Source organism: Fusarium tjaetaba (assembly GCF_013396195.1).
Source record: "Fusarium tjaetaba strain NRRL 66243 chromosome Unknown NRRL66243_c0000057, whole genome shotgun sequence".
NCBI lineage: Eukaryota > Fungi > Ascomycota > Sordariomycetes > Hypocreales > Nectriaceae > Fusarium > Fusarium tjaetaba.
The window spans coordinates 156,583-178,136 of NW_023501253.1; the positions used below are offsets into that span (position 1 = coordinate 156,583).

General features: G+C 49.5%; 5 protein-coding genes across 5 annotated transcripts; 4 read left to right on the plus strand and 1 right to left on the minus strand.

Annotated features, from left to right (window-relative positions):
- Positions 1-360: 360 nt before the first annotated feature.
- FTJAE_2769 (annexin ANXC4) lies at positions 361-2,806 on the plus strand (the record flags this gene model as incomplete). The annotated part of the gene is made up of 2 exons (XM_037348996.1): positions 361-2,427; positions 2,483-2,806. The coding sequence occupies 2 exons, from the start codon at positions 361-363 to the stop codon at positions 2,804-2,806; spliced, it is 2,391 nt and encodes a 796-aa protein (XP_037210162.1).
- Positions 2,807-2,995: 189 nt separating this feature from the next.
- Positions 2,996-6,328, minus strand: FTJAE_2770 (uncharacterized protein; the record flags this gene model as incomplete). The annotated part of the gene is made up of 3 exons (XM_037348998.1): positions 2,996-5,875; positions 5,927-6,241; positions 6,296-6,328. The coding sequence occupies 3 exons, from the start codon at positions 6,326-6,328 to the stop codon at positions 2,996-2,998; spliced, it is 3,228 nt and encodes a 1,075-aa protein (XP_037210163.1).
- Positions 6,329-9,235: 2,907 nt separating this feature from the next.
- On the plus strand, positions 9,236-11,793 carry FTJAE_2771 (woronin body major precursor; the record flags this gene model as incomplete). Its single annotated transcript, XM_037348999.1, has 5 exons — positions 9,236-9,249; positions 9,312-9,406; positions 9,640-9,967; positions 10,555-11,177; positions 11,231-11,793. 5 exons carry the CDS (start codon positions 9,236-9,238, stop codon positions 11,791-11,793), a joined length of 1,623 nt encoding a protein of 540 aa, XP_037210164.1.
- A 907-nt stretch (positions 11,794-12,700) lies between these two features.
- On the plus strand, positions 12,701-14,267 carry FTJAE_2772 (bleomycin hydrolase; the record flags this gene model as incomplete). Its single annotated transcript, XM_037349000.1, has 2 exons — positions 12,701-12,912; positions 12,965-14,267. The coding sequence occupies 2 exons, from the start codon at positions 12,701-12,703 to the stop codon at positions 14,265-14,267; spliced, it is 1,515 nt and encodes a 504-aa protein (XP_037210165.1).
- A 1,362-nt stretch (positions 14,268-15,629) lies between these two features.
- Positions 15,630-18,474, plus strand: FTJAE_2773 (GMP synthase; the record flags this gene model as incomplete). Its single annotated transcript, XM_037349001.1, has 18 exons — positions 15,630-15,674; positions 15,825-16,006; positions 16,059-16,087; positions 16,141-16,269; positions 16,334-16,447; positions 16,499-16,662; positions 16,718-16,755; positions 16,812-16,870; positions 16,932-17,087; positions 17,141-17,171; positions 17,231-17,301; positions 17,352-17,405; positions 17,554-17,597; positions 17,653-17,690; positions 17,762-17,954; positions 18,008-18,044; positions 18,106-18,297; positions 18,347-18,474. 18 exons carry the CDS (start codon positions 15,630-15,632, stop codon positions 18,472-18,474), a joined length of 1,704 nt encoding a protein of 567 aa, XP_037210166.1.
- Between the last annotated feature and the right edge of the window lie 3,080 nt (positions 18,475-21,554).

The following is a 21,554-nucleotide window of genomic DNA, read 5'->3' on the forward strand; positions in this document are numbered from 1 at the left end:
CGTAGCTGCGTATGTATATGTTGCTGCAGGTCAGGTCTCATTCAGCCCCTCCATTCTCTCGGTCCGCCCGCCATTGACGCACAAGGCGGCGTGTGACCATTTAATAAATGTTGAGTTTACTGCTCAATTGGGCATCTTCTCTCGAACTTATCCATTTCTTCATAGCAAGTGCTTCTCCTCATCCTCGAAGTCTTGCTACTCGATTTGCCTCGCTGCTGAAGACCTCCCTCAGTTGGCGCCCCTCTTGACCTGAGACTGAGACCCCTGCCTCCATACCAAACCAAAGATCCCCGCTTCTATTTCAACAGCTGGGCTCTTTGCGTCCCCGGAACAAAAACATAACACAACGAAACCGAGACCATGTCTCTCAAGCCTGATGACCGGTCCCGCAAGGATCGCTCTCGATCTCGCTCTCGTGACCGCCGTTCAAGGAGTGATGTCGCACCTGAGCGCCCTTCCTACAGCGATAATCGCGAACCAAGTTACATCTATCCAGAGGATGATCTCAATGATCGCTATAGTCGCCCAGGCGCACCCCAAGCAAGCGGCGCTCTACCGTACCCCGAAGAGGGAGGAATCTATCCTGTGATTCCTGGAAACTCATCTCAGTACAGCTACGACCCTCAGCCGCCCACTTACCGAACCGCTTCTCCGCCAAGAGACTCGCCATATCGTTCCTCACACGAAAGGGTCGACAGCAGCCTTCCAGGAGCCTTCCCAGATGACCGCCGCCGCGAGAAAGATAGAGACCCATACGTCCAGAATGTAGAGCCTCGTGCTAAGGAAGACGAAGACAAATTTAGCTTCCTGCCACAGAAGTACATGCGCAAGCTCACTGGATCTTCAGGCAACGACAAGGAGAGGGACAAGGATGACGATGGCTTGGCCTACGGAAAGCCTCCCGTGCCTGTGCGACCTAAAGACTCTTCGGACTTGGCTTATGGAAAGGCAACGGGAGCTCCGTCAACTGCTAGCCAGGTTATGACTACATATAACCCTCCCCCAGGTGCTGAAGACCCGTACTATGCGCCACAACCACCCTACGGATATTCTCATCGAGAAACTGCAAGCCCGTCCGTTGACCAGTATGGCTCACGCAAGACGAGGGAAGATGCACGATACGACGACACCTACGGCTCGAGTGCCAATGTCATGACCGTTGAGCCTCGAAGCCGCGACGATGAGAAACACCGTGACCGACGCAGGGACAGGTCTTCCGGTCCCCGAGGTAGCTCAGACCGCTTGACTGTCGATTCAAGCAGTCGGAAGCGCGAGAAGTCACGCGACAGGTCACGATCCCGCCGAAGAGATAAGTCGCCTTCACGAGATACTCTGGGAGTAGACAAACACCAGAGGCATAGATCACGATCAAGGGACGGCCACAGATCGCGGTCCAGGGAAAAGCACCGAAGCCGAAAAGACAAGTCCCCTCAGCCTCCCAGTGAGAGAATGTCAGGTCTCAGCATCAACACTGGGCTGACTGTGGGAGGCTTGGCCGCCGGCGGACTCGCTGGTGCATCCCTAGCCAATGCGCCTCCGTCACCCATGCTCGAGTCATACTATGGTACTTATCAGGACTGTTCACCCATGCCGTCTCCTCTACTGCTCGCCTCGAAGCACCCAAATGATGACAATAGAGCTCTTGAGGCGCTTTCTCCGTTGGGTTCTGATAATGAGGGCGATAGCAGACGCCGTAGCCGACGTGCCCGCTTCCATGACTCGGAAGATATCACCACTCAACTTGCACAGGCTCTCAAGGGAAGCCGCCGTCCTGACACCGAGCCGCTCATAGAAATCCTACCAAGCTTGACGCATGACCAAGTGATGAAGCTTCGCGCGGACTACAAGGCACTTGTCAAGACGGGTTCTGAGCGCAAAGGCGTGAACATCGCCAAGCATATTCGTGCTCGTCTCAAAGATGAAGATCCGCTATTGATGAAGGCCTGCTACTCCGTTGCTCTTGGCATGTGGGAGAGCGAGGCATACTGGGCCAATTTCTGGTACCAGGGCGACAAGACTCGCAGGGAGCTTCTCATCGAGTCTCTCATGGGACGCACCAACGGTGAAATACGTTACATCAAGGATGCATTCACAGATAAGAAATATGACAACAGCCTCGTCAAGTGTATGAAGGAAGAACTCAAGGAAGACAAGTTCAAAAAAGCTGTTCTCCTTGTTCTAGAAGAGCGACGCATGGAGGAATACGATCATTATGGCCGACTTGTCCCAATTGACTATGCTCTCGTTGACCAGGACGTCGCTGACTTGCGTCGATCTGTGAGGTCTGAAAAGGGTGGCGAGACGGCGATGATCAACATCATCATACTTCGAAGTGACTCTCATCTACGTGCCATTCTGCAGGAATATGAGCGACAGCATCGCTCCAACTTTGCTCGCGACGCTCTCAAGAAGAGCGGAAATCTTGTGGTAGGCCCTAACGTTTCCCCCTCGAAATTGATGAATTAATACTGACAATATTCAGGGTGAACTCTTAGCGCACATTCTCAATGGTGTTATCAATCGTCCTGTTCGTGATGCCCTCCTCATCCATCACGCCACCTCAGCGTCCCGTAAAGATGGCCTACGCCGTGAGCTACTCATCTCGCGTCTCGTTCGATACCACTGGGATCCACACCACATGCGCGCTGTGAAGCAAGCCTTTCGGGAGCGCTACGGCAGGGCCATGAGAGACGCTGTTCGCGATGCAACGAGCGGTGAATGGGGCGAATTCTGTGGTGAATTGTGCATTGCACGTATGCCGGACGACGTCAGAAAATTTGACAAAGTCAGCTATAGCGTAAGATGAGTAGATTATGATTTATGATTTCATGAATATTATAAGGAATTGGTTGTGGCATGGAAGAGCTTCCCATCTTTTGCAGCACTTGGATATCATGGCGATACGTTACTGGGTTTTCTAGAATAGCACTCTATATGTACTTCAACCTCAACTCATTTCTTCAACTCGATGCTGTTATCAAAGTTTGTTCGCTTCTTATGATCTCTTTGACCCTTTGCCACCTCTTCCACCCTTCCCTTTTCCGCCCGAGCCCTTCTTGCTACCACCTCCGCCTCCAGCAGCATTTCCGCCAGTACCACCCGCCATCATAACCCTCACTTTCCCGACCGGTACGACGTTAAATGTCTCTTCAGGCTTGAGCGCCTTGATAAGCTCAACTTCACGGGGCCACATCCTTTCAGTATCGAGAGCGGTTTCGTCAACGACACCCTTCTTAGTAGAAGCTGCCTTCCAACGATCGAGAACCTCTTTAACAGCTTTGCCCTTCTTAGTCGCACCGGGTTGCAACTTCGCTTTGTACTTGTAGCGTCCGAGAGCGTTCCAAGGGGCACAAACAGGAATGATCTCAAGGATCTCATCTCCAGGAAGAGGCGTACCAACAATGGAGTCAAGCAAAGTCATCTGGCTGGCTTCGTCCTCATCAAGAATATCAACGCCTTCCTCCATCATAACACGTCGAATCTCCTCGTGTTCGGCCGTCTCTTTCTGCTCTCGCTGGTGCTGCGCGCGACGTCGCTCTTTAGCAGCAGCGAGCTCGAGCTCACGGTCCGCCTTAGCTTTTGCCTCGGCTTCAGCCTTCTTTTGTCCAACTGTTGCCCCGATCAAAGCTTCTGCGGCGGCTCGATCTTCCTCATCTTGATGCTTATACTTTGAAGCGATCTTCTTCGCCTTGCCCTTCTGGCCTCGCTTGGGGGGTCCTTTCTTCGAAGAGCTGGGGTTGTTATTCTTCGGCCTTGTGCTAACTGGCCTATCAACTGTCTTATCCTCCGGTCCAGCTGACTCGTCATTTTCGCCCTCTTCTGCTTCTCCTCCCACTGTTTCATTTTCATCGAGTTCCGCCACTTCTTGGCTATGAACCTCATCGGCATTGTCATCCGCGATCTTGAGCTCAGACAAACCTTCTTCGGCCTGTTCAACCTCGTCGTTGCGGTCTTCATCCTTGCCGAAAGCTTGAAGAGGGTTGTCACGCGACTCTTCGTCTTGTTGTTCATCTTCGGATTCGTTGTCGGATGGTTCGGCTGATTGTTCTCCTTCAGGTTCGCTCAGATCGTCTGCCCTATCTGCTGGTTGCGACGTCGCTGCTGGCGAAGCTTCATCGCCACCGGTAGAGTTGGCATCGTGCAGGCGATGTTTAACATGTTTGGCTTTGCTCTCCTCACTAATCTTAAATGCAACACCAAGACCGAGTAGAAGTTGAGCTGGAGGCAGAAAATTCTTTTTTCCCCGGACCATGAAACTTCCTGCCGGTAGAAATTCGCCTGTCGGCGCAGATTTGGAAACTTGATCAGCGTTTACCCACCATGCAGACATTCCCGCTTTCGAGTCCCAAGCATTCGACGAGCATACAGCCAGTGATCCGGCCTGAGACAGGGTCGCTGGGGGAATGGGCGCATCGGGAGTTTTTGGGTTATTCTTGATGATAACGCTCGATGCCCCATGTAAATCTGCGTGGCAGTATACATCGCCTTTCCGGAGATATTTCTTGTAAATCATCTCATTTTGCTGGGCATCTTTGCCTCCGATCACAAGATATCCATCGGATGAGATAAACCAAACGAATTTCTCAAACCACATTGGTTTGCGGATCGGTTGAAGCAGTGCCTTTTCTTGTTTCAGCCCTTTTTTTAGATCCTCGGTAATTTTTTGCTCTGCATTCTTCAGGGCTCTTGAGGCCTGTTGCTGGGTCTTTTCCTCCTTTACGGCCGCCGTCTTCCGCTGGTCAAAATACTCTCGAGCATTGCTCCAAGGGCTGAGTCCAAGGTTGATTTCCACACTTAGGGCTTTGTTGGCCTGTTTTGCCTTTGCTGTCGATGTACCTTCATCATCACCAAGGGCGCTGTCGTCGTCCGTTTCGTAGGGGTCGTCTTCCTCTGGCTCAAATTCTTCCTCGGCCAGCTCAAGCGTAATGAGATTCTCAGCAAGGTTCAGAGGTAGTTTGATAATCTCGGCAACAGGGTTATGCCGTTTTTTCTCGCGTTCCACCAATTTGCCAACGTCTACCCAGTCCATTCCTTGGCTGAGTAATCCATTGACAGCATCCATAGCCTCTTGAACTCGTTCGGCGTTCGCTTCAATGGCAGCGGCTTTACGAAAGTTGAGGGCTTGGGCTTCTTGAAGCCCTTCGATCCGTTTGCTCTGTTCGTTTCGCGCGGCCTCCAACTTGCGCTTCGCAGCCGCTTCCCGCTCGCTAAGTCGGGACTCCAGTCTCTGGCCCTCTAAAGATGAGAAAAATTCGTCAACTGTCTCATTGAATCCTGTAAATTCAAGGACCTCAATGGCGGGATCCTTTTTGAGTTTGTAGGGAACAAACGGATGAAAATCTTCGTATAGAAGATTATCACGCTGCGTCTTGGATTCGTCACTAGCCTCTGCTCCCTCAGTGCTTTCCCGACGTTTCGCGAATATGTAGCCAGTGCATGCTTCTGAGCTGGTGAGCTCTTCCACACTTTGCCTGGCCTCTTGAAGTGACTTAACTAAATCACCCAGCAGCGTTTCATTAGCCAGTATTTCATCAGGCTTGATAGTGGTGTCGAAATTATTTGTGTGTAGGCAGTGGTCCACGAGCACTGGAGGCAATTCTGTAATTGATACAGCCAAACTCTTTCTCAGATCGCCACCAGGCTTGCCCTTCTGCTTCTTTGCAGATGCAGTAGCGGCAGCAGCTTTTTCCACGGCAGTCTTTAGGGCATCTTGTACCCTTTCTTTTGTCAAAGGAGGTATTCCGCCAAAGTTCTGCCTGTTCTCCAGGGAATATTGTAGGCCGACTCGCTGAGGTTCTTGACCTTCACCTTCTGAAACAGTTCTTGCGAGGGCAAGGATCTTCAAGTCGGCATCCGTGAGAATAATGTTGCCACTCTAAGACATGAAGGTCAGTGGCTTTTCTGGATCGTATGGTAAATGACGTACAGCAAAAAACTCCAAGAATAATCTGTATTGGCCATCGCTAAACTCGAATTCGAGGACTCGATCGGTGCCCACTTGTCTAACTGACGTCAACCGTCTAGTCTTGAGAAACTTTCTTAAACGTGCAACAAAAGCGGAAGGGGCCGCAGCAGTTGTACGCGCGAATTTCGTCAAGTGGCAGCGGAAGCCCGTGTCAATGACAAGTTGCTTCTTGTTGTCTGGTTTCGCAAACTTGAGCAGGAGAATCTTGGACGAAAGATCGTATACGTTGGAGAGTCGAAGAGTCACCAGTCGTTCCTGGAGCTCATGCGCAATGATCTTTGTTCAGGAATTAGGATACAGTTCGAGTAGTAACTTTGGTAAAAGACCTACTTTAACATCCAAAGAAGAGAACCTTTGCTTCATTTTCAACTAATGCTTCGCTCAAAACAGCGTTATACAATCATGAAAATCTCAAGCTGTACTAGCGACAACATCATCGCGAGCAACTTGGTTGTCGTGGGGTACTTGGAGGGGCACGAATGCTGACATCATCCAGGTGACACGTGACTTCATTCCATCATATCAATCCATCGTATACCTAGGTACCAGTAAACCACCAAGGGACTCAACGAAGATCTTGCCATTGGAGCTTGGTCTTATAAACAGAAACGAATCTGTCAGGTCAACATACTATGCTCCTTGTTCTGAATGGCTTCCATTTCGTGGATGATTCAAACACCTCGGACTAGAGTAGAGCCTGATAACGTTGGTCCTTCTGCACGTGTGGCTACTACTAGGCTCATGAGGACGTGAGAGAAGCTTCAGTGATTCATATGAACCACAAAAGTCTGTTGATGCTCGTAAGAGAATCTCGTCCAATCAACAGAATAGACGCACTGGACTGTCTTGCTAATAAGACATATCGTGTTATCCGGACGTCAAGGTAACATATTATGTATACTTCGTACACATTGCAGGAACAGCTGGGCAATTCCTGATTCTTAGAGATACTATTGGAGCCCTGGAAAGTCTATGGAATAGGCGGAGGACAGAATCTGAAAATGCGCATCAGACTTGCATTAGCATGTTCATCAGGGTCCTGATAACACGCGCAACACATCTTGTAATGGCCGCCCAAGATGTCACGTAATGTATGTACGACTTGCCCCAGATTTGTCTCAGAAAACGGCATCGGCATCGGCACAACACGAGCCGCCTCCACGAACTCAGCCGCGGATTTTGACAGAAGGATACGCGCGACACGTGAGAATCCAGTGGAAGCCGTTGGGCCGAGGAACTCTGTTCAGTTTGTTGACTCTGTCCTCCATACTCAAATCAATCGATCCATCCAATGCAACATCAAAGCCGCTCGCGAATCGCGTTTCGCACGGGTACAAATCTCGAACCGCGGCTGGGAGACTGGGACCTGAAGGCTGACGCCAGAGACTAGTGGTGGCCTGAGATTATCAGACCCAGGTCGCAAATTAACAACTCAAATAAGGATCCATCGTCAGCAAATTGCAACTGCTTTCCAGTTGTCACAGCAACCGAAAGCCGAGACCACACCAAGGCTTGGCGTATTTCAATGGCAGAGACTAGTTTGTTGATCTATTGATTGTGAGAATCTACCCATATTTACGGAGTACCATGAAATAATAGACTGTGCTTCGTTGGCGGAAAACACTTGCGTGCGCTGTAATGGAAGAACAGTACGGAGTAATCAATTGGATGGAGTCATACGTTAATGGTTACTGTACAGTTACAATGCATTGAATGCAGTAAGAGCAATGCTTCCTGCAGCCAACGAACGGCGTGATGAGCCGGCAGGATTTCAAACATGGGCTAAGTAGCTCTTGGAGCCTCTGAAACTGACGAAAGCAAGGAGGCCAGGCCACTTTGACGCCCAACGTCAGTTTCTTGAGGCCAAACCATTGCCGAGGCAAAGTCAGAAACACATTGACTTTACGGTACCTAAAGGCAATTCGCATCATGACTGTTTGGGGAACGACCATTGAATAGAATTTTGCACTAATTAATGCATTTGCATAAAACGATGCTTCAAGGTCCAATGGTTGGCTTCCACGATAGCAATGGCAGGCTCAATTACGACTGATTTCATGCCTGATCAGCCGCTTCCGCTGCAGCTGAATAAAGCTGGTGTGCGCGCCGGTTTGAACCATTCGAAAGTTACTTAAATTGGGGAGGTTGGGATTTCACATGGCAGCCAATGGAAGAAAGGTTACAACTTGCATGAGCCCCTCAAACAGTCGTTGCGCCGTTGACCAACTGGGTACGGATACTGATCTATCACTGAGATGTGAGGACTTGGTTCCGTTTCCGCGCTTGTCACCCTTTCACCGGCCAATCTTGATCGAATACAGGCCATCCGTGGTGAAGTTCGGCACTTTCAGAATAGGCAGTCCTTATCATCTTTCGAGTTCCGTCAATCAGACAGAGAAAGACGTTTGGTGAAATGATAAATCGAGTGGTTGGGGATACTGTGTGATAGCGCTCAAAGTACCTGGATGCTGGTCCCCGCCCCCTGATTAAACATGGTGCTTATGTGGCGTTCAAGAGGAACTGTAACTGGACAGTCCTTTGTTTTGTTGTTTTGCTAACAACGACGGCTCTTCCAATGGCCAGGAACGGGTAGGCAGACGGCCAGAGCTTTAGATGAATGTGAAGGCAGGGGAAGATCTTCAACCCCAGGCTTTTGAAATGACGGGATGCCGCTGATCACAGTCACTCAGGCTCAATGGATGCGGAGCGGTGACGGATGCAATGTCCCATCTCTCGTATATGGGGTTGTGTTCCACTTTCTATTATTACTGTTGATGATAAGTTGGCAGTTGGGAGCCATCAGAGCATGGGCCCTTCGGATACGTCCAAGGACGAGAGAAGATCGGAGCTGGAAGAGGAATTGCGTGGAACAGGATGGGCGGATAGCTGTGCAACCTGTGCTGACGACGCGGACAGCTAGGTAGCTGGCCTCTTCGTGACTGGCTGAAGCTGAGGCCGGGCTAGGTCAGATAAGGCAAAGAGCTTCGAGAGCTTCGATGGCTGGCTGAATGTCTCTGGCTGAGACGCAGGAGGAAGGGATAAAAGTGGCACTCCGAGGCCAAGACGGGGCTGCAATAATCAGAGTGGGTGGGGAGGGCTACCACATACGGGGTTTAGGCCTTTGGCTTATACTCGATTTGGTAAGAGGTAAATAGAACGACATGCTAACCCCCTGACAAGTAAACAAGACGAGTGGTAAACAAGCAATCGGCGACAACAACCCAGAGACAATCGACACGCCCCATGGGGGTGAGAGGGAGAGGTAAAACGATGGAGAGGGCAAAGTGCGTGAGAAAGGGCTGGGTCGCTGGGACAGAACTGGACAGAACGGATCAACAGGACACAGCGCTGCCGAGGGAGCAACACAACGCTCAGTTTGGCTCAAGTCGTCCAATCCTGCCCCCGTCTTCAAAAGCCCAGTTTCGTTCTGCGTCCTGTTCGGTCCCTCTTCTCCTCCTACTCCCTCCAATTATCGCCATCCACATCAACATCGTCAAAACAAAACCTCATCCAGACAAGAAAGAAAAGAACGACTGAAGGCCCTCGCTCGCCATCTACCGATTCTTTTCCATTCTCTTCGACTTTTGTTTCTAGGAACAAGAGCCAGAGAACTTCTTGTCTTCCTTTCGAATTTCGGAAGGTTGTATGAGAAGCTTCTCTCGCGCCATCAAAAGTCGCAAATCTGGACTTTGAGGCTCGCGTCCCCGTTCCCTTTAGCATCTTCCCATCGACATATCGGGAATCCGAATCCCATACCCAGACCGTTACCGAAACAAAAACCCACGAAGAGGTTGAGATCAAACCCCAACAGCCCCAAGCCGGACGGGAAGGTCAATACTCTTCTGTCTCTGTCACCGCCGAACAGGTTCCTCCTCGCGGAGAGCAACGCTTTAGCGAAGAAGAGGTCCGTATTACGCGTGAAGAAGAACGTTACCGCCGTCCCGGTGTCCAAAAATTCGAGCACGAAGAAGAGCACTTTACTATCCGTGAAGACTCGCGACGGTATGTCCGATTTTACAACTTCCTTGGCCCCTGGTTTTGTTTGATATTACACGTTTTTCTACCTATTTGCCGACCGTATGAGACGAGTCCGCAATGGCCTGGGAAATCACAGCTCTCCAGGTCAGGGCAGGGCAGTTCTCTCTCACCCAAGTTGATCAGATGGAACATGTCAAAGCATGTCATGTCTTCTGTCACTTGTGACGGTAGCAATTGTCATTCCCCCCTGAGCATTTCCTCCGCAGTCCGATTTTCACTTTCGCTTTCCTCAACTGGGCTGGCCACAACCCACTCATCGCAGGCGCTTCGGCTCCTTGAGGGCCCCCAGCCATCTCAATTCATCACATCACATCTCACCACACACCGTCTCACATCACACCCCTACCCATGTACGCTACCGCGCCAACCACCTCAGCTTTGGCTGGGTACCCAATTTGCTTTTGCTTCACATCCCCGGTCCACTAGTGCGCTTAAGCCTTCTGGCCTGAGCAAGGCGGTGGAGTTACCTCAGGGGCCGCCCGCCTCCCGTTGCCATATGATACGCAAGCGAGATACTATAGACATCCATCAGCTAACCCAGACAAATCTAGACCTGAACCTCCCTCTCAATACCAACCCTCTCAGTACCAACCACCCTCCCAATACCAAACTTCTCACACTCACGTAGAGGTCGACACCCACCGTCATCCCTACTACTCCACCCCCATCGATCTCGCTGAACGTGAATACCGCCAGCGTTACCGCCCTGCCCAAGCCTTTTCCACTGAAGACCCTACTTCCCACTCTCACTCCCACTCTCACCACCAAACTCAAGACAACTTCCAAGCCAACAACTACACCGTTGAAGGCCGACCCGCTCCCCAATTCTATTCCTCCGAGAAGACTGAAATCAACAACTTCACAGTTGACGGACGCTCCTCTCGCCCTCAGTACAACCAGACCGAGAAGACCGAGTTCAACAACTTCACTGTTGACGGCCGTTCTTCCCGACCTCAATACACTGCTGAGAAGACTGAAATCAACAACTTCACTGTTGACGGCCGCTCTTCCCAGCCCCAGTACCGCGATACCAAGACAACTCAGGTCAACAACTTCACCGTTGACACACCTGTTGCTCGTCCATCTAACAAGAAGGACGTGAGATTCACTGAAGAAATCGTCGAAACTACCAAGGTCGACAACAAGTCCAAGATGGGTTACTACGACGACGACGGTGAGTTAAAACCAGATCTTTCTCGAGAACAACCCAAGCTAACTTGTCAGTAGGTCACTACAACTCTTTCCGCGCCGGTGCTCACAAGCTCGGTGATCGCATCGCCCATGGAGGTCGTCGCGATATTGAGATTGACATCCACGAGGGTCCCCGTCCCTCTGCTGACTGCCTTCCCAACACCGTCAGCATCCCCTGCCACCACATCCGCCTCGGTGACTTCTTGATGCTCCAGGGCCGCCCCTGCCAGGTCATCCGCATCTCTACCTCCTCTGCCACCGGTCAGTACCGCTACCTTGGTGTCGATCTCTTCACCAAGCAGCTTCACGAGGAGTCCTCTTTCATCTCCAACCCTGCTCCCAGCGTTGTCGTTCAGTCCATGCTCGGCCCTGTCTTCAAGCAGTACCGTGTCCTCGACATGCAGGAGGGTCAGATCGTTGCCATGACCGAGACTGGTGACGTCAAGCAGGGTCTCCCTGTCATTGACCAGTCCAACCTCTACTCCCGCCTCAGCAGCGCTTTCGAGTCTGGCCGTGGCTCCGTCCGTGTCCTCGTCCTCAACGACGGTGCTCGTGAGCTCGCCGTTGACATGAAGGTCATCCACGGCTCTCGCCTGTAAGCGTGTTTACTGTTTTCTGAAGACGGGCAGCCGCTTGTAACGCGACTATTTCCCAACACCATAATGAGTTGATGAACAGCACTACTGGGCCTACCTCGCTTTTGAGGAATAGGTCCAGGCTGTCCTGAGAGTCACCTGTACAATGTCAAGTTTCCTGGGGATCTGTTGTTTGTATCAAGATGGTTCGAGTTTGTTTGTGTCGAGATTGGATAAATCATGTTGGCTAGCTGGAAATATTGGAGTCTTTTGCGTAGATGGGAAAGTTCTGTACATGGACTGTAGTAATTGTCAATCGATTCCGCATCTACATAAAGCTAAGCGTCCGCGTCCCGTGCCACTTTCTGTGTGACTAGCACTATTAAGGTTTTTGGAGTTATACCTGAGCTCTCAAGGTTCTCCACTAACCACAAACGGAAACATGCTGCCTCTCCGCTGTATGATACGCGGCCCAGAGGTGCCGACACTTCCAAAATCTATTGCTACCCTACATTTCAACTGCCGTCCTCTGGCTTCTTATTCAGTGACGTTTTGGCTTTATTCATCCTGAGTCTGGGGAGTGTCTCTTTAATTATATATCATAAATATTTATTCAGGCCCTAGGTATCTATGTTCATGATATTCATGATGGTTGTGGTGGTTAAAGCATCATGCGTGTCCAGAGCTCTTATCTATCCTCAAGGTATTTCCCCGCGCGAGGCTAACGCCATACAGAGCTTACTTGGATGGGTACACGGCCTGATAATCAATCACGCAAGCTCATGCTTGATGAGACAGCGCGTGACGAAACTCTGTCACAAGTTGTCCTTAAAATAAACCTTGATAGCGCATGACTTCTTCTCTTAAACATTTCCTTCTCCCCAAACCATCTATCTATCACCTTTCGCAATCTCGTGTATCCAAAGTGACCATGGGTGCTCAGCCATCAAAGCCAACACTTCACGAGAAGGCTGTCATGGAGCGCCTCCGTAGTCTCCAACTCCAGGAGGATGACGAATACGTCGAAATTAGCAGTGACGCTGAGAAGCGTGTTGTCGGGCCTTTGACTCGCGAGGCTCAAGGTCTATCTGTCCATGTCCTCGAGTCCTGGCAGTCTGCTATCCTCAAAGATCCCAAGAACAAGTGAGGTTTCCTGCTCTCGAGGCGCCACTATCAAGGCTAACATTCCACTGAGACTCGCACTCACGGCACTGAGCTCAGCAAACCCGAGACAGGTGCTCACTTCACTACCGACCGAAATCGCAGACCAGCAGATCTATAATGTCAAGATCCCATTCGAGGGAGATCCGATCACCAACCAGCGCTCAAGCGGCCGCTGCTGGTTGTTTGCCTCCACAAACGTGTTCCGAGTTGCCATCATGAAGCGGTATAATCTCGAGAGCTTTGAGCTCTCACAGCAGTATCTCTTCTTCTGGGATAAGCTTGAAAAGGCGAACTGGTTCCTGGAACAGATCATCGACACCGCAGGAGAGGATCTCGAAGGACGTCTCGTTCAAACCCTACTGGGCGACATCGTTTCTGATGGTGGTCAGTGGGACATGGTCTATAACCTTGTCGAGAAGTATGGTCTAGTACCACAGACCCTCTACCCTGATACATGGAATGCCCAGAGCTCCGGCATTCTTAATAGTGTTATCAAGACCAAGCTTCGTGAATTCGCACTCAAGCTGCGGGGCCTGATTAACTCCAAGAGCGGTGTTACAGCTACCACACTCTCGTCGGCGAAAGACAAGATGCTTCGTGAGATTTCTCTCATCATGACTCTTCTCCTTGGACCACCACCAAGCTCCGAGGAAAACTTCACTTGGCAGTACACCGACAAGAATGGCAAGCCACATCAGCTCAAGACTACACCTAAAGAGTTTGCCAAGAACATATACAGTTCCGATTTCCGCATCACTTCTAGCACCATCGAGAGCATGATCTCACTTGTGGATGATCCTCGGCACGAGCCGCTCTCTCTCCTCTCTGTTTCACGACTTGGTAACATCGTGGGTGGACGTGGCGTGAGTTACGTGAACGTTGATATCGACACACTCAAGGAGACGTGCATAAAGATGCTCAAGGCCGGTCTGCCTATCTTCTTTGGTAGCGACGTCGGTAAGTTCTCCGACTCCAAGTCGGGTATCATGGACCTCGACCTCATCGACTACGAACTTGGCTTCAACACTAGCTTGCTCGGCATGAGCAAAGCACAGCGATTGACAACACAAGAGAGTCAGATGACCCACGCTATGGTGTTGACTGCAGTTCATCTCGACGAGGAGACGGGCAAGCCTGTTCGCTGGAGAGTGCAGAACAGTTGGGGCACTGCGGCTGGTGACAAAGGATGGTTTGTCATGAGTGATGCTTGGCTCGACCAGTTTGTTTATCAGGCCGTTGTAGACCCTCGCTTCTGTAGCAAGGAGGTTCGCGATGTGCTCAAGAAGGAAGCGATTGTTCTCCCGCCATGGGATCCTATGGGCGCCCTGGCCTGAGTCAGCGTTCTTATTGCGGATTCGAAGGTATTGGTGTGAGACGACATTGAGACTTCTTTTTGTATCAGACTGATGCTTGCTGAGAGAATGAACATAGTTTAACTACCTCCAACACGATCGCAGCACAACCGTACTCCGTGATACCTATCATGGAATCATTCGTGGGTCGGCTCCCAGGTCCTGAAGTAATGATTTATTCAATTAAAGACAAGCTATATTCCCTGATGAGATGGCCACCTGACGTGTCTGTCCGATGGAAAACCTACCGTAGAAACTTCTCTGGAATTCAGATGGCTCGGTCTGGCTGTTCTATGAACTTGAACGGCTGCAATGTAGATATGCTGTGTGAGTAGCAGGGCCATTTTACTGTTGCACGACTAGATCGAGAAAAACCCATCGGCTTTCAGGAAGTCTCTGAGGTCCCGAGTTGAAAGGGCAAGTCGAGTTTTCGAGTTTCCAGTAGTGCAAACATTGATCAGCCAGATAAATGATCTCATAGTTCTCGATCGCTCATACCCGAAAGTCAAATACTCTTAACATATCTTAAAAAGCTATCGCTGCCGGCTTATTCGTTCTCTCAAAGAGTAGAACTCCAAGCAAACGCGCTGAGTACATAAATTTGATGCTGATGGGAGGTATCATACTTTTCTTATGAAAGGCTTCCCAACCTAACAAATCTCTCAAGTATTGTAACCAGAAGCTGATGACCTCGACTGTAAAAATCACTGAATTAAGGGTTTCTTTTTATCTTTTCGCAATGAGTTTGTGCGGTCTGTGGTAAACTCATACACAAAACCAGTTCAAGCAAGAGTTATCACCCATGAGTAGAAATGTGACTGATTCTCTCACCTACCAAAATGGTGCTGCAACATGAGAGGGAATTATAGCATTGGTATTGATTGACTTGAGTTGGCCTAGCCATTTTGTATAAGGTAGACCTGTTTGAATGTTTTCTCGATCGTTGAGTAGAAGTAACCATTCGCTTATAAGACGTTGCCATGAAACTCTTACGACCTTAAGATATCGGAGTATGCGTCTAACGAAGCTGGAGAACTCAGGTGGAAAAGTGGCTATGACATAGCAGCGCTAGGTACTGGTTAAAAGATTAACATGGTTAAGAGTATATACTTACGGAAATTAACGGGATTTCGTAAAGATTGACCACCTTTGATGCGATACCGGTACTGACATCGGTAGGGCTGGTGTGAGGATGAGTCAGCCAAATAGAATTTTTCTTTTTTTCTTTTTTAGTTATACATTGCTCGCTTCGCCTAGATGCTTGCAAGGTCCCTTGTCTCTCTGCCGTATAACCAGACTTACAATTATTTCGCCTGAAGACTTGACCAGAAATCTCTTCCAAAAATGAGCGAATCACTTGACGCGGCGCCGCCGCATGCTACCTTCGATGTAAGGACTAGAAATTCTCAAATCTCGACGTAGTACTAGTACTGACCATTGCTATCAAGACCGTCCTTGTCTTGGATCTCGGATCCCAGACCAGTCATGTTGGTTCTCTACTCCTGCTATATGTGCGTGATAAAAACTAATTAAACAAAGCTCATTTTGAGACGTCTGCGATCTATTGGAGTTTACTCTGAGATGCTGCCATGTACTCAGAAGCTCAAAGATCTTTCCTGGAAACCCGTTGGAATCATCCTTAGTGGGGGTCCCTCAAGCGTGTATTCTCCCGATGCACCAAACGTGGATCCGCTCGTGTTCGAGCTCGGTGTTCCTGTGTTGTACGTTGAACGCCAAAAGAATGGTGAAACGGCTGCTAATGTTTTTGTCAAGGGGAGTTTGCTATGGCTGTCAACTAATTGGTATTATGCCCCCTGGATATATCTGAGTGGCGGTTGACTAACGACTGTCCCAGCATGGCGAGTAAACCCAAACAATGTGGCACCTGGCGTGGCCCGTGAATACGGAGAGACTTCTATGGCCATCCGTAAGGTCGGTAACCATGCTGACCGTCTCTTCGAGGGATTGGGAGACTCTTTGAATGGTTCGTTCTGCAGATCTCGTCTTTCTGGCCTGGCTTAAGGGTATCTAACGTTCTCTGACTACAGTTGTAATGAGTCACTTCGACAAGCTCGTTCATCTACCCGATGGTTTCAAGACCATCGCCACTACCAAGAACAGCGAGTTTGCTGGCATTGCCCACGATTCTCAGCCCGTCTTTGGTATGTGTATCTTGTGAAGGTGTCGCCAAGCTTTACTAATAAGTATGACAGGCATCCAATTCCACCCTGAGATCTCTCATACAGAGCGTGGAACTGACATAATCGCCAACTTCGCTCTCAAGATTTGCGGTGCCCGAGCGGACTGGAAGATGGACAACTTCTCAGAGCGAGAAATTGTTCGAATTCGACAGCTGGTTGGCGACAAGGCACAAGTTGTATGTGTTCCAGTCTTACCCAACGCCCTATATCAACTTACTAATTGCTTCGCAGATTGGAGCTGTTTCCGGAGGTGTTGACAGTACAGTGGCGTATGATACCCAGGTCAAAAGATCTCTACCGAACACGTTTCACTGACGCTTGACAGGGCTAAATTATTGACGGAAGCAATTGGAGACCGCTTTAAGAGCATTCTAGTGGACACTGGTGAGATCTTGTTGCTTGACATCGTATTTGCGCCTGAGAGCAATGTTCTAATGTGCTTTAGGTCTGATGCGTCTGAATGAATGCGAACAGGTTAAGGAGACCCTGGACAAGCACCTGGGAATTAACCTGACTGTGGTGGACGGATCTGATCTCTTCTTCAGCCGTCTTGCAGGAGTCACGGAGCCAGAAGCCAAGAGGAAGATTATCGGAGAGACTTGTGAGACTTACCCCTGGAAGCCGACTAGCCTACCATGCTGACCCCAGACAAAGTTATCGATCTCTTTGAAATCGAGGCACTCCGGTAAGCATATACTTGCCCTCTTCTGAACTGTGGAAGACTAACTAAACCTTTTTTTACAGTATCGAGAAGGAAGCAGAAAACACACCGTTTGCCGGAAAGGTTGAATGGTTCCTTCAGGGAACACTCTATGGTCAGTTCTAACTTTACTTACCATGGATCGAAAACATTAACACGATATAGCGGACATTGTGGAAAGTTTGAGTTTCAAGGGAGCCGCCAGTTCCACCATTAAATGTAAGTCTCCCCGTTGTTCATTTCTCGTTATGTACCTGGGAGACCGAGAAGGAAAAAACACCTGCGCTTTAAACACCAAGGCAACCCCCTCAATCCCAACTTCTTATGCACCTCGCGAATGCCGTTGCAGACACTAACTAATACATAGCTCACCATAATGCGGGAGGACTTCCTGCTCGCATGCAAAACGGCGTAAGTGGCACCAAAATTTCCATAATTTAATGGGAAGATACTGATAAAAAAACAGGAGGCACACCTCAAGCTCCTTGAGCCGCTCCGAGAACTGTACGTGACAAGTTTCGAATACGAATCTAATGAGAGGGTCATTGCTGGTCACAGTTGCTAACAATACATAGTTTCAAGGACGAAGTGCGGGCTTTCGGACGCCAACTGCAGATTCACGAGGAGCTCATTGGAAGACACCCTTTCCCTGGTCCTGGTTTGGGTATTAGAATCATCGGAGAAGTCACCCGCGAGCGTGTCGAAATTGTGCGCAAGGCGGATCACATCTTCATCTCCATGATCCGCGAGGCTGGAATTTATGACGAGGTTCGACGCGACCACTTGTCATCTGTGAGAAGTTTTACTAATCGATTTGCCAGGTCACCCAAGCCTACGCTGCGCTTGACACAAACAGAGGTAACCCCTTTTCTTCCATTCTATGAAATTGTATCAATATCTGACTTGCATTCGTCAACAGCCGTCGGAGTGCAAGGTGATGCCAGAGCGTATGGCTACATCTGCGTTCTGCGAGCCGTGACCAGCTTGGATATGATGAGCGCCGAGCCCTACGAGTTCGAGTGGAGTCTTCTCAAGGCTATTAGTAGACGCATTGTGAACGAAGTCGACGGCATCGCGAGGGTGGTATACGACACCACATCAAAGCCTCCAGGTAAGAGCCTCCTCTATGCTTCTCCTTCGCATGCTTGTGATGTTAACAGACCGACAGGAACGATTGAATTGGAGTGATACTGCTCCCCGATCGAGTTCAAAGAAGATTTTACCAGGCTGCTCTTTCAGCGCAGACCTGAGATGGCGTTTAGAAGGATGGAATAGATTTGCCGAATAAAGGGGTATGTGTCTTAGCTGCGGATCTGCGAAATAGGAGGTTACGACTCGACTCGACTCGACGCCCTAGCGACTCTGCAATGGAAGTCAATCCAGGCTAAGCGACGGGACACATAACCTCCGAGTCTTGATCAAGGATAGCACTTACCTTACGTAGTCTCATGATTTCAATGATTATGTTTTTCTTTGATAATCCTAGTTCTGGTCTCTTCAGGTTACACAGTAACCGCTTTTACTCAATCCAAGCCATCGGCTTCACGACCGGCGATGAGGTTACCAAGACGGTTCTTGCAAACAAGGTCAGAGTAGAAAATGTTAATCCTGGGGGAATACATCCTGCAAGGCCAGCGTTTAGCCAGGTAGACACCCAAGCAAGCCCCTTTTATCCCTTGAATTGGGCACTTCGTACCATAATGCGAGAAGGATGCCAGTCTGAGCTGCTTACTACGCGGCATGGATTTGCTTCGCTCGTGAAGAATTTCAGATATATACGTGTTTGTGAATAGCCCTTCACAGACCCTTCAGTTGAAGTAGAAGCCTCGCCACAGAATAGCCAAGGGCCAGCACATCAAGACCGAGAAGCAGCTCAACCGCACCCGTAGAGTAACTATACTCACAGGTGCGTGTATAGGTCCTCAGTGGCCATTGACATTATTATCCGCCACTAGTGGTAGGACAGCCGGCGGTGAAGTTTGTCTATGGATTGGTTCGTTTGATCACTGGTTAGAAGGGTATACTTTGCCTTGTGAAGACGGACTTTCAAAGGAATCAATACATGGAGTGATAGGATTTTCTGTGAAAAGGGACGGCCAGGAGCAGCACTGATAGAGCCAATGTTCGACAATACGATGCTATCTCGTTTCATGCAGGGCTCTGTCACTTGTCATCTGAAGACCTGAAGATTCACATCATGGTGACACAACAAAGGGCCAAGGGACATAGTTTCCGGGCTGTCCTTTTGATAAATCTTCATAGCCTTAAGATCACAAGGGATTTGCGGCTTCCCGTTTGATCGATGGAAGGCGAATCATCTAGATTTCCAAGCAACTTGAAAAGGTCGGTGAAAGGCACCGCCTCCAGTCTTCAATAACATCTGCAAGTTAATGTGGTCTCTGATACATCGATGGGAGTCCATCGAATAAGGTAATGCTGTGGCTTTGACAGCGGGCCGTTCCCTGACTCGATATGCTGGCATGACAACGAGTAATGTCTGAGTAGGCGCTTGGGACATGTCATGGGGAAATGTCATGGTTTGGTGATTGGGTAGTCCAAGCGCAGACGTTGCATAAATTCCGATACAGACACAAGTGATTGGATGAACGGGTACATTCTGTTGTCATCGGTCAGTCATGGCATGAAGTTGGGAGACGATTCTGTTGGTGATGACTGTCACCCCTTATTATGATTACTGGAATTTTCAAAATCGATCCTTTCGGAAATCACAATAGGATGACTGCCAGCTTCCGTATAATATTTATTTTCGACAAACGCGCTTGGCAAAAATAGAACGGCCACATACGAGTTTCTCTGTCTCGCTGAGTAACATAGGTACTTTACCAAGGTCGAGAATGTGGCTGTTTGATGCTGGGAGTTTCGTTCTATTTGGAGGCCTTTTTTATGCCCAACTCAACTTGCCAAACCACTCGATTTAAATTTTCTTAAAAGAAAGGCATTGCTCGTGTCTTTTGAAAAGTGAAATATCAGATATCTCAGAGAAACAACATCACTTACACTTCACCAAAGCCAAAGATCAAGCACAGATCGTCGATTTATTCTTGACACAGTCACAGAACATCAATAATCTGGCAAGGCTTCAACGAGCCGCCCTACGGCCGGGTATAGCCTTGTTTGTGTCTCCTTTATTCCTACTCGTCTAGCCGCCCAGATCTACACAGCACCCAACACCTAGGTGCCAAAGCCATAGAGTGAGGGAGAGAGGCAGCCGTCTTCCGCATCCCATCCTTCACCCACAGCAACAACTTATGAGCGTGATCTGTCCGAGTTCTTGTTCCTTGTCACTATCAATTATTATTATTGCAACACTGAAGCTTCTCCATTTGCCACAAGCAACAATAACAGGACTCGGCGCAGAACAAAACTCTAAAAGCTAGACAAGCCCAAGGCGAGACGTCATTGTCCGCTAGACTACACCACCCACCATCGCGCCAGTCAACGCCCAGACGCCGAAGCCAACGTTACCACGCCAAAACTCTCTCTCATTCTTAGCGTCAATCTTGTACCGACCTGTTCAGTGGGCACATGGTTGCAGAGCCTCATGATTCAAGAATCAGCACTGTTGAACATTCTAGCTCGGGTCTGACAGCCCTCTTGGCCTTAGTCTGGGACTATTCGCCTCGAATTCAAGGGTTCACGAGGTCCCTGTCCCTGACATCGAAGCCTGAAAGACTCATCTCCGCCAAATCTCTTCCGTAAACCAGAATCGCTTCATAGATACGTACCTCACCATCCCCCTCTGGTAGCAACGACTATACCCCAGTGGACCCGTTCGCAGCCCAAGGCCCGAGCCCGAGCCTGAGCCTGAGCTTGAGCCTAAGCCTGGGATCAAGGTTGTTTGTCTGTTCATACGCTTAGTTTTGGGCATCTGAGTTTTCGGGCTCGCGTCCTCGTCGGCTGTCCCCGTTGTTGCTCTCCAAGAGCCCAAAATACTCAGAGCTTCCATCACTCAATCGAGTTAGGAAGCCCGGTGAAAAGCCGAGGAAGGCTAGGCAAGTGCCACTGAAACTCCGCTCAGAAACGGCGGGATATTGAATATTCTTGAGGTACCTGCAAGTCAATGCCTTGTGTGGTCGAGATAATAAAAGGTAGATGCTGTGAGAAAGAAATTGTCTAACTGTTGTGCTGTCAGGAAGAGGTCCGTACGGTTACAAAAAGGCCAAACCGGGTAAATAACAACCCTCAGGTTAGCTCGATAACCTTGACTACCGACCTAAGCACGGAGCCCAGGTAACTACCTATCCTGCTCTTGGTGCTGACAATTGCATCCCGGTGGGGGACTCGCTCTCTGGCTCTTACCGAGATCATTGCATAGTCTACTCCATACACATGGTCTGGTCTGAAGAC